At 51.9% G+C, this 14,725-nt stretch overlaps 1 protein-coding gene across 2 annotated transcripts in view; it reads right to left on the bottom strand.

The window, feature by feature from the left end:
- Positions 1–14,725, bottom strand: part of ASTN2 (astrotactin 2) — a 358,803-nt gene that overhangs the window by 78,794 nt on the left and 265,284 nt on the right. For both annotated transcript variants that reach the window (XM_075111901.1, XM_075111902.1), the window contains 2 exons: positions 12,415–12,548; positions 11,104–11,252 (listed from right to left, as the gene is read on the bottom strand). In XM_075111901.1, coding sequence (XP_074968002.1) covers positions 11,104–11,252; positions 12,415–12,548 — 283 coding nt within the window. The remainder of the gene's footprint in view (positions 1–11,103; positions 11,253–12,414; positions 12,549–14,725) is intronic.

Raw genomic sequence — 14,725 nt, forward strand, 5'->3', positions numbered from 1 at the left:
CATGCCTCTCTGCAGCCACCTGCTGTCAGGGCAGGAGGGAGCAGGGAGGCTGGGATCTGGGGTCAGGCGGAGCAGGCACCAAAAGTCCTCCCAGCCCCCCCAGAAGGGGAACATGCAGCCTCTAGCTAGGTCTAGAGGCCCCAGCACCCAATTTTAAGCAGCTCTTGCTGCTTCTCTGAGCTTATCCTTGAGGACTGGAAAAGGTCTGGGAGCTTTCAAAGAAAGCTCCATAGATTAAATAGGGACACAATGATCTCATGCATTTGTCCTCAGAAAACAGGGTGCTGAGATGGGGCTGTGGTGCTGGACACCATCACACCATCCTGGGGGCGTCTGGCAGCGCAAGCTCCATCAGCTGCAGGGCTGCGGGAGGACCACCCATGAAGTCAGGGTGCAGAGGGGCAAGAGCCCCGCACGTTGTGCCCACAGGGGCTGGCACACCCCAGGGCACCCAGGTGGGATGGCCATCTCGCCATCCACGAGAGCACCACCACGACGGGGCAGACCCAGTGGCTTCTTTGATGCGCACGGGTCGCTATCGCTCCTGCTCGCTTTGGTCCCTAGCAGGGCGGGCACATTCACCTGGGTTTGATGCTTTCCATCTACCAAGACAACACCAAGGTTTTCCAGAGGAACTGGAAATTGAGATGTGAAAATAATCTGCAGCCAAGTGTGAACTTTTGAGGCTTGAGAGCAGCAAGCACAGTAAATATTAACTGTACATGAATTTAGACCCCTTGCTCTTAACTGGCTCTTGTGGATTTAGAGCCCACACAGCTGTTACTACCAAGTGCCTCGATTTCCCAGGCTGCACAATCAAGTTGGTGAGATTTATTGATTTCCACAGATGACAGCACAGGGTAAAGGAAAGCCAGGTATTGTCTGTGATTGTGTACAAGCTCTCCTCTCCCAGCACAGCCACGCTGCTAGCACCTGCGCTCCTGCTCTGAGTCCTCACGTGTGTGCACATGTGTGAGTGTGCCACAAAGGGGACGAGGGAGAGTGGGATCCCTCAGCCATTCCTCAACACTCGTGACTCCACCGTCACCCCAGGAAGGTGTTGAGGGCCAGCACCAGGGAAACAAAGAGTCATTCTCATTAAAGCCAGCAAATTGACCTAGCTGCATAGGACCGTGGGTCTCTCTGGAGTTGAAATTCAGCTCTTCTCAGTGGGGGTAATGCTCATATTGCTGAGGCCGGTCCAAAGGACAGTCCAGCCAAGGATGGCAAAATGACTGTAGGAGCCTAGCTACTATGTAAGAAGAGCCATTGCCATGCTCCAAGCTCCAGCAAGGTATTTTCTATCCCAGCATCACACTATTTCATCAGGGTGAGTCATCAGACCACCACAAAAAAACCTCACGACCTTGCTTCTGTAGTCATGATCAGAAACTTCCTTTATTAAATTAATGACCATCCCCTATCTGTCATCTCACTGTTAATAAAAAGAAACAAGGGCTGGAAGGAGCTCTGCAGACCGATGCCTGGAACCAGGCTTGTATCAGCAGAACTCGCACCCGGCAACGCTGCAGAGCTGCTCCCGGGCACAGCGCACAGGAATGGGAGGAGGTATTAACCCACACACCAGACAGGTCTGCAGCATAAACATGGTGGGTTTCCATTCTCCAATACCCCTCAGGAAGCAGCATCCCTAAACATCTCTGAAACACTCATTTGGCCACAGGGACAAGCTCATCTCAGTGGCTCTGACTAGACCAACATGACATCCTTCCTCAACTACATCTCTCACATGGGACAGATGAAAGCATGCACTTAAATGCTTGCTGCTCTAAATGATCCCCTCTGGGGTGTATCGACCCCTTCCACACGATTGGCATGACATGGGCTAGCAAGGAGAAAGATCTTACTTGGTCCAAACAACACCAGTTCAGAATGTGAAGCTTTTCTATCCCAAGGTTTCTGGAGACATGACACCCATTTGAAAATAAGATGTTATCTCCCCTGCAAACAAGCCCCAGTGGCAGGTCGGCACCACCCACCCGTCCCTCTGGCACAGGAGAGGTCATGGTCCCATCTCTGGAAGAACAGGATTACAGGGGTGGAAAGAGTTCAGCAACAGTCACTCCCTGCAAAGACCAAGTCAACCCGATGCTGAGATAAGACCGCTCCTTGACCCCACCACGCAGGCCCGATCAGTGGGAACCCAGCAGGGGAACGCCGCAGAATATCCACGCTATCCCCCATAACCCAAACTAGCCACAGCAGTATTTCCTATTATGTCTCCATAACCTAATCTGACCCCCTCTAGGGTGTCCAGATTAATATCTGAGAAAGCTCACAAGTCCAGTCACCCAATTACAGGGAAGAAAGGTTTATCCTATCTAAACAGCATGAACCAGCTGCCCCTTCCCTCTTAAGAGCCAGATCTCAATCCCTAGCAAGCTGAACAAACTGGGAAGGGGTCACGGGGGAGACAGGGAGGGTCTTTCCCTGCTCTTGTATCATATGAAACCTGCAGGAGGAGCAGCTATTTTAATTAGTAAATCCCCTGACTCAAGGTTTAATCCCTCTCCATTTTTGCTTAACTTCCCTTGCACCAAAGGAACATGGGGAATAGGTGACGTGCCCCACCTTGAGCTTCTGCCCAACAAGAGGAGCCCCAATTGTCTTGGCGAACAGGGATGCAGGGGACGACGGTCCTCAGGACACAGAGCACACGCAGTCCGGCTTGGGAGACGCAGGGATGAAGGGCTGGTATGACCACATGTCATCTAATGCAGATGTGCTTGGGGAACCACGTGGGTTAGAGCAGCTTTGGTGCTGGCAGGGCAGAGCAGGCAACGGGCAGGATCACAGCCCAAAAGGGCTGCAATGTCCCCACAGGACCTCCTGCACCAGGGTTGGAATGTTTCAAACAGGACAGAATAGGCTGTCCCAAGGCAGCCTTTGTGCCTCCTTGGATCCCTTTCCTATCCTTATTTCCCTCCAGAGAAGTGTGGAGGGATGCTGTCTGACTTTTTGGATTGTATTTTAGCCACCTGACAAAGCTGAACACATGGGAAATCTCAACAGAAGCCAAAGGGGTGGAAAGCAGATTCCCCATCCCATTCAGGATCTCATCTCAGGCTTTGGCTAGAATAAGAGGAACATGCAAAATCTCCAGAAAGGTCCTAACCTGGCAGGGAATCCCAGTCTGGGTGCCACTGAGAGCCCATCTAAAGGGAAGACCCGTGGTTTTTGCCCAGCTAGCATGCCCAAGTTCCTTCCCAGAGCAGGGCTGTGTTGCATCCACAGATGCCCCACAGCCTAAATTTTCCAAGTAGCTCAGGGGCTGCATTGCCAAGTGCCAGCTTTACAAACACAGACTGAGCTTCCCTCCAAATTCGAACCACAATTTATTGATTAGAAAAGCCTGTCTAGTCAATAAAGGCTCCTGTGAAAAGGTTCCACTGAAGTGCACTCACATGCCATGATCCGTCTGTCTGTGTTAGCAGTCTTCGCTTTTGATGCTTTCTGACAAGATGGATTTGTGGCCTTGACTTTTCCAGATCAGGAGAAACTTAATCCTAGAGGATAAAATTACAGACTAGTAAAAAACCTCCATGACTGGCCTCATTAACTGCCATTTAAGAAGTTCAGAGCCTTCTTAGCTAAAAGGGAGCATCTACAGCTGTCCTTTGCCTTGAGGGATAGGTAGCTCTGAACAGACAGCACAAAGCCCTTGGCAAACACTACGCTCTCAAAGTGCATGACACACTCGTGGCACCATCCAGGCTGCTCCGTCCTCCGCAGTCGGCGGGGAACAGGCAGACAGCCCCAGCTCCCCACCTATGAAGTGATGTGGGAGAAAGCAAAGATAACGCCCAGTTCTGTTCAAAAGGTGTCTGGGCAGATAAAAATAAAAAAACCTGGAACAACTATATGGAAATGTGAATTAATGAAATATTTCAGCAACTGACTCAATCGTAATTGAGAGCTGAGAACCCTCCACCTCCCTTCTGCTTTCCAGGATACAAAAATGACACTAGTAGGTGGAAATAACTACAGCTGTCCCAGTGGGAGAGAAATCAGTGCTTCACAGCAAGTGTAACGGCCAAAATTAAGCACTTGCTTGGTGCTATTACACAACACATCCCAGGAAGCAGCTTCCAAAACCTTGACCTTCTCTTCAAAGGCTTCTTTTTGAATCAACTTTCCTTTTGCTAACAAGTGAAGTGGATTCAGCACTCAAGAAGGGTACTCTGAGCATTGAAAACATCTTTACCCATGCACTAGTTACAAGAGAGGCAGCAGCAATGACAGCTTCCTCGCAGCAGCCCTGCCATGCCCAGGCTCCCTGCACGGGCCTTTGCAGATGAAGATCTGCTGCATTTCCATCCCCAGAGTGTAAGCAAGCTCCTCCTTGCTGAGTGGTGGTTGTGATCCACCAAACATCTGCCCACTGAGGAACCAGCTGAGATCCACCAGGCAGATCACCAAGGAATGAGCAGACAGAAGCAACCAAGCAGCGAGTATAAGACTGGCCACGGTGGGTCACCAGCTCCTGACCACCATCAGGTCCTCCTCTACTTCGGTGATGTTCAAGGACATCTTTGGAACACAAGTCAAACACACAGATGCCCCCTGAAGGAGCTTTCTATCGCTCCCAAGCTGAGCACTAACCTTCCTGACCACCAGCATCGCTGTGCTGAGAGCAGTGGCCCGGTATCAGAGATAGGAAGAGCAGAACTACTGTTCTGAAGCCAAAGGAGACTGATCTCTATTGCAAGTCTCAGTTTGTAATCCACCAGCTGCAAAGCCTATGACCCCTGGGGCAAATTAGAAATCAAAAATCTACAAGAATGGCACCTATATTAATACAGGTGCCATAGTTCGCTCAGAGAGAGCTTTGCCTCCACAGGGCTCTACAGCGGCAGTCAATCCCATCACCCACACCCAAGATCATTAGCATCTTTAACAAGTGGTTTAAACACTTATGTTTTAACATCCTCCACACGTCATTGGCATGATTTAAAACTGGGTGTTCACATATTTACCGAACTCCTCACTGGACCTCAAGCTCCTACAGCTTTCTAAGGGCAGCGTCAACTCCTACTACTCTCTGGTGCCCAGCCTGTTTGGAAGTCAGGACTCTAAAGATGATTTTAAGGCGTGTTATAGGAGCGCAACCTGGTTGTACAGAGATTGCACTGACTCCTTACTGACAGGCACAGTACTTGTTCTGGACAGATAGTCTTTTCCTCTTCTTCTTCCAGCCTATCACTGGTTTTCACATGACAGCAGCAGCACAGCTTGCACACAAGAGGGTGTAGCGGAAGCGACGGTTGCCATAGCTATCTATGCATATCTATGCAGGCCTGGCCACCCAGACACGTCAGAACGATGCTCTGCAGAACAGAGTTAAGTTATAAATAAGATACTCTCAAATCTTAATTCGGAGCACAACTTGGAAGTCTACAAAACACCAAGCCTTCTGGTTTGACCTCTTCCACTTTCTTTTGCAGACACGATGTGTATTCAGAGACTCCTCTGCAGAACAGCATTGCTCCAGAGAAGCCTGAACGCCGGCACGGTGCCATGCACAGGTTTTATATAACCATACCCTCAACTTCTGTACATCGCTCTGCTCAGTCTATTCTCCAGACACCCTCCCCAGCTTACTTGCCAGCTCATCTCCATACCGCAGTCCTGTATACAGAGGGCTCTAGTGCACTAGAGGACTCTGACCAAGCTGCTAGGATCTGCATTCTCCTGCTCTGAGGTCTACATGATCTCCAACAAGCTCACTCAGCAGGCTGTGTTTCTGTTCTCCTCCTTTCTTTGAGGACTACAAGCTACCTCCTTCCTATGAATGTGATCACTGCCCAGCCAAAGAGACACAGGAGCAGCCAGGATCGCTGGATGTCGTGAGAAATAATAAAGCTTGGGAGTCTCTGCTTAGACCTCACCTTCTGGGACATGGCACCTCGTGACTGACAGCAGCACTGCTGCATAAAAGCAAATGAGAGGTGTATTTGTTGTATTCTTTTCCCGACTAATACCCCACAATATCCCCAAGTACATTAACCCAACTGTAGAAGTAGTACCACAAAAGACAGAGGAAACCACAGCGTGAGAGCCTAGGCAGAACAGGATGGAAGACGATGGGCTGGGAATGAGGTAGAGCCTAGTAATCTACCTTTTGCGATCTGGTAGCAGCAACACAGAGTGAGCAGCACGTTCTGGCAGCATCGCCTTCACGCTCACTGTCACCCTCAACCATAGTGACAGTAAGTGCTGCTTCGTCCCTCTGCGTCTTCCCAGTTCTACCCACTTTGATGCTGGAGCACAAGCAGGAGGAGACGGCTTCAGGCTCAAGGAGCACAGCTATTGCATGTGCTTTTTACGGGTACAGAGCTGACCGCTCGGGTGGTGGGGGATGACTGGGAGGTACGGCGTAGTTCAGTGGTCAGATGTGGGACCTGACAGAGCACCGAGGCGAGAGCAGGGCAGGAAGCTGGAGGGGTCCAAGGACTTGCGTCCCCCTCTGCTCTCAGAGGCAAGTACTGTTCGATGCTGAGGGTCTTGTGCTGAGGCCAGTTCACTGACCAGCTCTTGTGATCTCAGAGAAAGCATTTTATTTCTGTATCTTGTTTTTAATTCCTCCATCTGCACAGCATGGGAGAGCCCCTTGCATGATCCCCAGGAGGAATGGTCTGACTTATGAACAGCAAAGAGCTTTGAGATCCTCTCGTGGCTCACACACTGAACACCAACTCCACAGGCCTCCTCACCATCCCTTGTGCAGGTGCATGGCGGCCACCCCTGAGTCTCCGCAGAGAGCTGGGGCCCAGAGACACAGCAGGAGCTCAGCACCATCATGTGGCCCCCAGGGCTGACCTTGGTAGGGAGCCCCTCCTGCCTCAGACAGGCCCTGTTTGATAGATGCGCTGTCAGAGATCCAGCAGCAGACACAGGCAGGAGGGGAAGAAAACTGCACCAGGGAGAGGAACATTGAGGAAGGAACCAAAGAGCTCCCAGAACTACAAAGCATCACAGCAGCAACATGGCCATCACCCGGGCATGATGCAGCCCGCCGCTGAGCCCATGTAGCCCAGTCCATCACACAGCAGAAGCCCAGCCCCTTGTCCTCCTCCAGCCGTTCCCAGTCCTGCTGTGTGTGTGCTACACGCGCATTCAAATCACGTTTTTATTTCTAAGCCTTGCATTTTGCATGTCCACAGCAGCCGTCCCAACCTGCACTGGCCCCCAGGTGGGTGCCACCTCCCAGGTGGGCCCCAGAGATGGTCCCGGTGGTGTTAAACCAGGCAGTTAAACCTCACCCAAGGATTTCACCCTTTGTCTTTCAGATGAAGCCTTCAACCTCAGCTCCTTGGCTCCCAACCCTAAAACCAGGCCACGGATCCTCCTGTCCTACCCAGCACGGGCTGAAGGATGCAGTGCTCCCCATGCAGGACCGTCTCAGGCAGTGGGGCTCAGCTCATCCAGGGGACCTTCTAAGCCAGGGCCACCACAAAGAGCGACGTCAATACCCCAGGTTCCCCGCCCAGCACAGGCAGGGACACGGCCTGGCTACAGCAACCAGAACCGAGACATAAAAAGCACTTTACGCCGCAGTCATGTTATCCCCTTGTCCCTCCCCCTCATCCCCTTCGGAGCTTCTTAACTTCAGAAACCTTCCTCCAGAGGAGTGTTGGAGTGACAGAAAACATTTTCCAAGCCTAATATCAGTTCCAGATGTTCACAGCCATTTCAGTTTGTACCTCACCCTGTAAAACACATTTCTCCCTCTCCCTCTCTCAAGTGCAGCGCCTGCTTCATCCATGACATAATGCGCTGGCGTGCTCGGCTGCGCGCACACACACACACGCTCGCACCCTCTTCGAGAGCCCCATGTTCAAACAAAGAGCATCACTCAACTACAAAGCCATTGCACACAGAGTTATGAGTAATTTCCACAAGTTTTAATAAACAGTTTGGGATGTAATTGCTCTCCGTCTTCTCCGCTGGCTCCTGAGTCGAGAGCCGCTCGCTCCCCGCGCGCTGGTGTTGAAAGTGTGGTTTGTTTTGAACACAAGTTCACCTCCTATTAGCCTCAGATGGTCCAAGGGCTGTGTTTTTCTAAGCACCAGTAATAAGCCTCTTTAAAAAGCACATACAGCCGGGGGCAGCCGCCCCACGCGAGCTCCCGGCTCCTTCTGCCCTGTCCCACCGCATTGCCGCCCCGTGCGGAGCCTGGCAGGGAGCAGAAGGGATGCACGTTAGACCAGCCTCAAAACTCCCTCCTGACTCTGCTCCAAGAAGAGGGGCAAATATTTTCTGGCTCAAGGGAAATGCTACATCTTCCAGTTGCAGAGCAAGGGGGGGGCCAAGTAATTCTGCAAGGGTGAGAGACTGGAGGCTTTGAGGGGGCAGGAGGAAGGCAGGTTCAGCAGGGGCCAGGCACCATCTAGCTTGCCACGGGGCTGAGAGCAGGTTGGCACAGCTCTAGCCCCAGCCAATGCCAGGATTCCCAATAAGAAATGGCTACAACTGCAGTAAAACAAAACAAAAAAAACCCTGTACAAGCACAAATAACCCACGCATTTAGACTCAAGAGATCCAAGGGATGAATGGAGCAGCCTCAAGAGCCCTCACACCTTGCAGAATCTTCCCAGCCCAGCACTGCCACACTCTGCAAACACCTGTGGTGCACCTCCCAGAAACGGGAGCAACCTGCTCCTACCTGCCAGCAGCCAGGAGACTGATGGGAAAGGAAGATTTGCCAATATCCATCAAAAGCCATTCAGATTTCATATCCCACACCCCCCTCCGAAAGCTCCCTCCTTCTGGGGTTGATGTATTGTTTTGAGGATGCTGCTCAGATGTGATGGGGGTGGGGTGTAGCATGATGGGTAGGCGATGGTGGGGAGGGGATACCCGTGGTAGGATTTTTGGCTGGGTGAAGCACGGTACCAAGTGAAGCCTTTGAGAGCTGCAGCAGTCAGCATCTCTGCAAACCTACGCAAGGTATTTGCAAGAATCAAGTCATCTGGCATTAGGGGCCTGTAGGGTAAGAAAGGAATGAAGGCAGGAATGTTGTTTGGTTATAAACAACATAGAAAAAAAGGGAGAGATTTAGGATTGACTTTTCCCTTTAATTGTTAATGGGGTCATTCTGTCCTGAACAGTCCCCCAGAGCAGGGAGAGGGGAGGGCAGTTCCCCACAATGAATTCAATCGCCTGTCAAACACATGGCAGTCATAAAAGGAAAATAATAATAATAATCTGTATTTCCTACTCTGGCTGCCAGGCAAAGATCCAGCTACTTCAAAGGAGAAACCCCAAGTTTCCCTGGTCTGGCCTCACCTGACCAATGTGTGAGCAATCTGGAATCCCCATCCAAAACAAAGCCCCTCCTTTGGTGGCTTGTTTTCTTTCTCCATTACTGGAGGGTGCCCCTCCAAGATAAAGAACAAGCCTTCTTCCATGCCGGGAAACTAGAAACATAACCCAGGGGCCACGGCCACATCGGGCAGCTCTGGAAGTGGATGCTGGCGAGGTGTAGGAAAAAGCTCCTGTGGGACAGGACTGGGGTATGAGCCAGGAACCAGACCTCCTTCTCACAGGGGTCTCCACAAACAGCTGGGGCCCCCCAGGATGTTCTGCTAGAGAGAGCCAGAGCCCCACAGGTCCAGCTCTTGTAGCACAAAATTTTTGGATATGGTAGTAAGAGAGGCTGCAGAGGCAGAATAGATGGGCCTGAGATGGACAGGGAGGGTGAAAATTTCCCTGTGGATGCGAGCTGGAGCAGTTTGCTCTGTGGCAGTTCATGGCAGCAGAGAACCCGCTCCTTTCAGGGTAGAGGCACAGAGGGTCTTACAAAACCAGTAAGGAGCAGAAAAAGCCACCATCAAACCTGAGAAAGCTTCCAACCAAGACCTAACGCCTGCCTGTGTGAAACTCCTGATCTTGCTCTGAATTATCTTCCTGAGATTGCCTTCCCAACAGGGAAACACAGACAAACGTCTTGACAGGACCTCCAGGAAGCCCCTGCAAGACTGCATGAGTGCAGTGAGGTTTCCCCCTCCAATGTCGGCCCTGTCCCCACCGTCAGTCTGGTTCCTTGTCCTTGCAGCCAGCTCAGACATGCACACCTTGCATAAGCTGAACAGGCTCCACCTTAAAACAAATGAGATTTTTAATCACCCAAAGGAGTAGCTGTCGCAGAGCTTTGCTCCAATGACAGGTGGAAACCTTCTTCCTGTGTTCCTTTACCTTGGGGGGCTGAAATTAGGCACTGCCAGCATCTGGGGGAAGGAGACTTCACACAAAGGTAAATCTCTGCTTCGGTCAACAGCACCACCTGTCTCTGACATATCACATGAGCTTCTTTAACAAACTACATCCAAAATCCTTGAGCAAAAAGCAGTAGGAGGTTTTGCCTGGCTTTCCATGCAGCAGTAGCATCAGTCAAGGTGTCAGGTGCTATTTTCTGAAATACATCATTGATTCACCCAAATCAAACCCCATCCTTCACACCCCTCTGCCTTGCCCAGCAGCTCCTGGAGCATGGCTGGAGTTGCTGACAAAGCCTTTGCAAGGTACAGAGCACATAGTCCAAAGACTCAAACTCCAACCCAAGGAGCTTTCAGGTTCCCCTGGAGAAGTTTTGTGCTGCTCAAATGATCTCCCTAAATATTGCAGGCTTTGAGTTACTTCAATAGGTTTGCAAGGCAACTTGAAGTGTCCTTTCAAAGGCTGACATGCAATGCAGTATTCACTGGAATGGACCAGTGAAGTCCTTGAGTTTTTGAGGGCTGACCTTCCTCCCACACCCACCATCTCACAGCACTTCAGACTGACAAGATCAAACAGTTGTTTCAGTCAGAAACTCCAACTCACAGGCCCACTACCCAAACAGGGCAAATAATTTATTTCCGCCACGCTGTGTTTTTTATTTCCCTTTCCCCTCAAATACCCACATCTGCAGAAGCCTTCAGAAACCTCTCCTGAATGGAGCAGTTTTTATACCTCATATAACACCTTGGCTCTTCGCACCATTCTCCACAAAAGCAGCAGCTCCCGGGCAGGCGGGGCACAGGATGCACTGCTGCGCACCCTCTGCACCAAGAGGAGCTCGCCCTTGGCAGCCGCACCCACCTGTGTAGAGGTCCGTGTCCGTGTACTCATCCACCTTCTTGTGCTGCAGGACATAGTCAGACACCTTCGTCCCAATGGCAGGCTGCACATCCAGCCACTCCAGAGAGACCACGGTGCTGGAGGGCTCCACGTTGGGGGAGAGCCGCAGGCTGGGCAGGAGACAGGAAAGAAACCAAATAAGACATCAGCTCCCTTTCTGGGGAGGAATCCACCTCCAGGCAGCACAACCCCAGGCAGGGCTCACTCTCATCCACAGGGATGGGCAGACAGACCCACAAGGACAGGGGGCACGGGGGAGAGCAGGTAGGTGAGCACAGAACTTCCAGTTGAAGGCCAGTTGGGTCCAGCCTACTGCAATGTTGTGTCCTTACCTCCCCCTGCTCCTTGAAAAGCCTAGGCCATGCAACTGCAGCCATGTAACCCCAAATATCCTGTCTAAAGGAGCCTTCATCTCCTGGGAGAACAGCTGAACTTCAGCAACCCCACAGGGAACCAAGGACTAGCTGCCCAGGAACAAAAGAGAAGGGGAGGATCCAGCTTAACCTTCAAGCAACCCAGCTGGGATAAGTCTACAGGAGGAGAAGGTCTAGTCTGCATCGCCAGCGAGCAAAGGCGAGGGAGGGAGAGAAGGGACAGGTGTGGCTGTGAATTTACCCAGCTGCAAATGAGCAAGCCTCTGATGGGTGTGAGCAAAAGCCAAAGCAGGGCAGCTGTGTGGGAACTCCTGCCCAGACCAGGGACCACGTGGGTAGGGGTGAAGGCAGAAGGGCTTTATGCTCCTGGCTGTGCTAGTGCAAAGGCATCTGTTCTTTTTGCACTGGGGTGGATAAAAAGGCGAAGTACAGGGCTATGGAGAGTCCGGCTCCAAACATACGAGCGTGTTTGTTGGACTCAGGATGGGAAATGAATCCCCCCCGAGGATATTGACTCACTAAGAAGGTGTTCTGCTCCTTGTGGCTCACTGGAGCCAGTCTTCCTGCTTTCTCAGCTAATTCCCCATCAGTTTGCTCCTGATTTGCTCTTGCTCTGACAAGCCACAATGAATTGCACCGTAATTCCATTTCTTTCAGCATTTGAAATCCCATTCTACAAGCCCTGCTAATCAGGTGATGAAAATCTATAAGGAAACCTTCCAGGGCCACAGCCGGAGCCAGGATATCCTAAAGGCATCAGTCACACAGTGAGGAGCGCTGGACTACGGCCCTGGGGCTCGAATGCGAGAGGAAGGAGGTGCCCGTGGGCTGAGCCTGCGGGAAAGGGGCTGGTGCCGGGGGACCGTGACCCGCGGGAGGGGCTCGCACCGATACGTACACAGGCGGAGGGAGAGGGCTGCAGTTCGGGAGTCCATTCTCATCGAAGGCGTTGAGGTCACACCTGCACCAGTCTTCGATAACATCGCCTTTCCCTGAGCACCAGTATGAGCTCATCAGGGCTCCCTTGAAAGCCTGACATGAGAACAAAAAGCGTGAACATGTGTGCTAAAGACTTGGTGAAATCTGGCCAGCGGCTTGGCCGCGCGGTGCTGAGCGTCAGAGGTGTGTGTGCGCAGAGCCCCGGGATTGGGAAATACAGGGGCGTCCTCCCCAGCTCTGCCACTAACTCTCTGCACAGCCCTGGACAAGCCCCTTCACCTCCCTGCGCTTCATCTCCCGCCTGTTGAGCGATGCTGGTTCATCCCTGGGTGCTGCTTTTGGTGTGGGGACGGGAAGTGTCTGCATGATGCCTTGGACAGAGGGGAATCTCCTGTGGTGGAAGAATGAGCTGCCTGAAGTAACACAAACATAAGCCCATTTGTGACACTGGACATCGTATGTAGGGTTCTTTACGCGGCTGCTGTGCGCAATGAAACTTTTCCACATGCCCATCCCATAGCTCTTGCTGTCCCCACTAAGAATACAGTAATTCCTACCTCCCCAAAAACACAGACCACTTCCATCCTTCTCATAGGTCTGTTATTCGTACGAGCTGCCCCCCTGCAAGCAAATTGCTGCTTTATTCACTTTCATGAGGAATATTCACAAGCAAAATACCAGTATCTGGAAGAAAAAATTAAATCCTGCAAAATGCTTTCACAGGATGCTCCCCAGCTGGGCAGCCTTCCCTCCGCAGGCTGTCCCCAGCCTGACCAGGAGCCCTCCCAGCCGCTCCTCGTGATGCCAGTGGATGCCTAGAATAACAGCTGTCTGAGGCTGAAACACTTTGACTGAATTCCCAAAGGCCTCCATGTCTAACCCTGCGGCGTCCTCCCTGTGCCCATCCCACAACCCAGGGCGCTGGGTGTCGGTCCCCGTGCTGCAGGATGGCACATCCCTCACTCCGTACCCTGCTGTGGTTCAGACTGCGTGGATTTACGGTGGTTTTTCCCACTACCCTTTGCCTGTCATGCCTAATTAAACCTCCAGCTTGGAAGAGAGCATCTGTCCCTGCACACACAGTTCAGCCAGACCCTGTGAAGCCACAGAGCCCTGCTAAGATTTCATAACACCCAAACTTCATCTACTAAAACAAACCCCTCTGTAATGCTTTTGACCTTTTAAAAGGCACAATTTGGGGTTGAAATGCCTTCACAGGTCCGCATCCACGTACAGCAGCCTCGCTGCCAGCCTCCGCGCAGCCCAGCTCGCAGCAGCGCTATTCCGCCCATTCAAAGCCGCCTGCGGATGCCTGGCCCGGGCGATACCGCCCGTGCTGCCAGGTTACGCCTTAAAGATAAAAACGTGCCCTTTGAGGAGGATAGGGATGGCTCCAGCGGCTGTGGCATTTAGCAGAAAACTCTAGGAAAAGCGCCATCCCGGGGAGGTTTCTGAAAAGAGGAGGTATAAATAGAGCCTGACGTCAGGGCTCCCATTGTCCGGCGTTTTGTCGCTCTCCCCAAACACCCCGAGCACCTTTAATGAGGCGCCTTGAGGCTCTCGCCTCTGAAACATTTTCTGCTTCCAGGCATTTACAAAATGGGACCGTTCAAAAAAGGGAAAAAAAAAAAAAAAAAAAGGAAGGAAAAAACATGTGAAAGAGAAAATGTGACGTTATTTTATTTTGTTCTTTAGAATGTAACTGAAGCGCTGGGCTGGAAAGGGCATCGCAAAGTAATTGGAGAGCAGGGAAGACAGAGAGGAGTTTATCTGACACATGGATAAATGGGTGCAGATACACTTCTGTAGAGAGCAGCGGGTCTGTGCAGGATAGAAACAGAAGGCGATGCACGTAGATGGATGGGGAAGTGTCTGCTCTCCCTAGGAAGCAGGATAAATACATACGTTGTGGGCACACGTGTGCACAGACATGCACTGTGGGCGAAGACGGATGTTGGGTGATCCCTGGAAGAGCTGCACTGTCACACCGATGGCACCGCTCTGCTGTCACCCTGTCCCCAGCCCCGGCCCCCGCCTCTCTGCACACTCCCTCCCTGGCCCCTAACCCAGCTCCTCCCTGCACATCCCCAGCCCAGGGGCGAAATCCCACCCACCCCATCCACGCCCTTTAGCCAAATCCAATAGTCAATTCCTGCTTTCTATTTTCTTTTTTTCTGCTGGTAAGTGCAAGGCTGGATGAGCAATCCCCTCTGCTCTGCCTGCGCAGCCTCGCGCACATTTTAATCAGATCCTGCAGGTACCCAGCCGTC

The sequence above is a fragment of the Phalacrocorax aristotelis genome, chromosome 17 (assembly GCF_949628215.1).
Source record: "Phalacrocorax aristotelis chromosome 17, bGulAri2.1, whole genome shotgun sequence".
Lineage (NCBI taxonomy): Eukaryota > Metazoa > Chordata > Aves > Suliformes > Phalacrocoracidae > Phalacrocorax > Phalacrocorax aristotelis.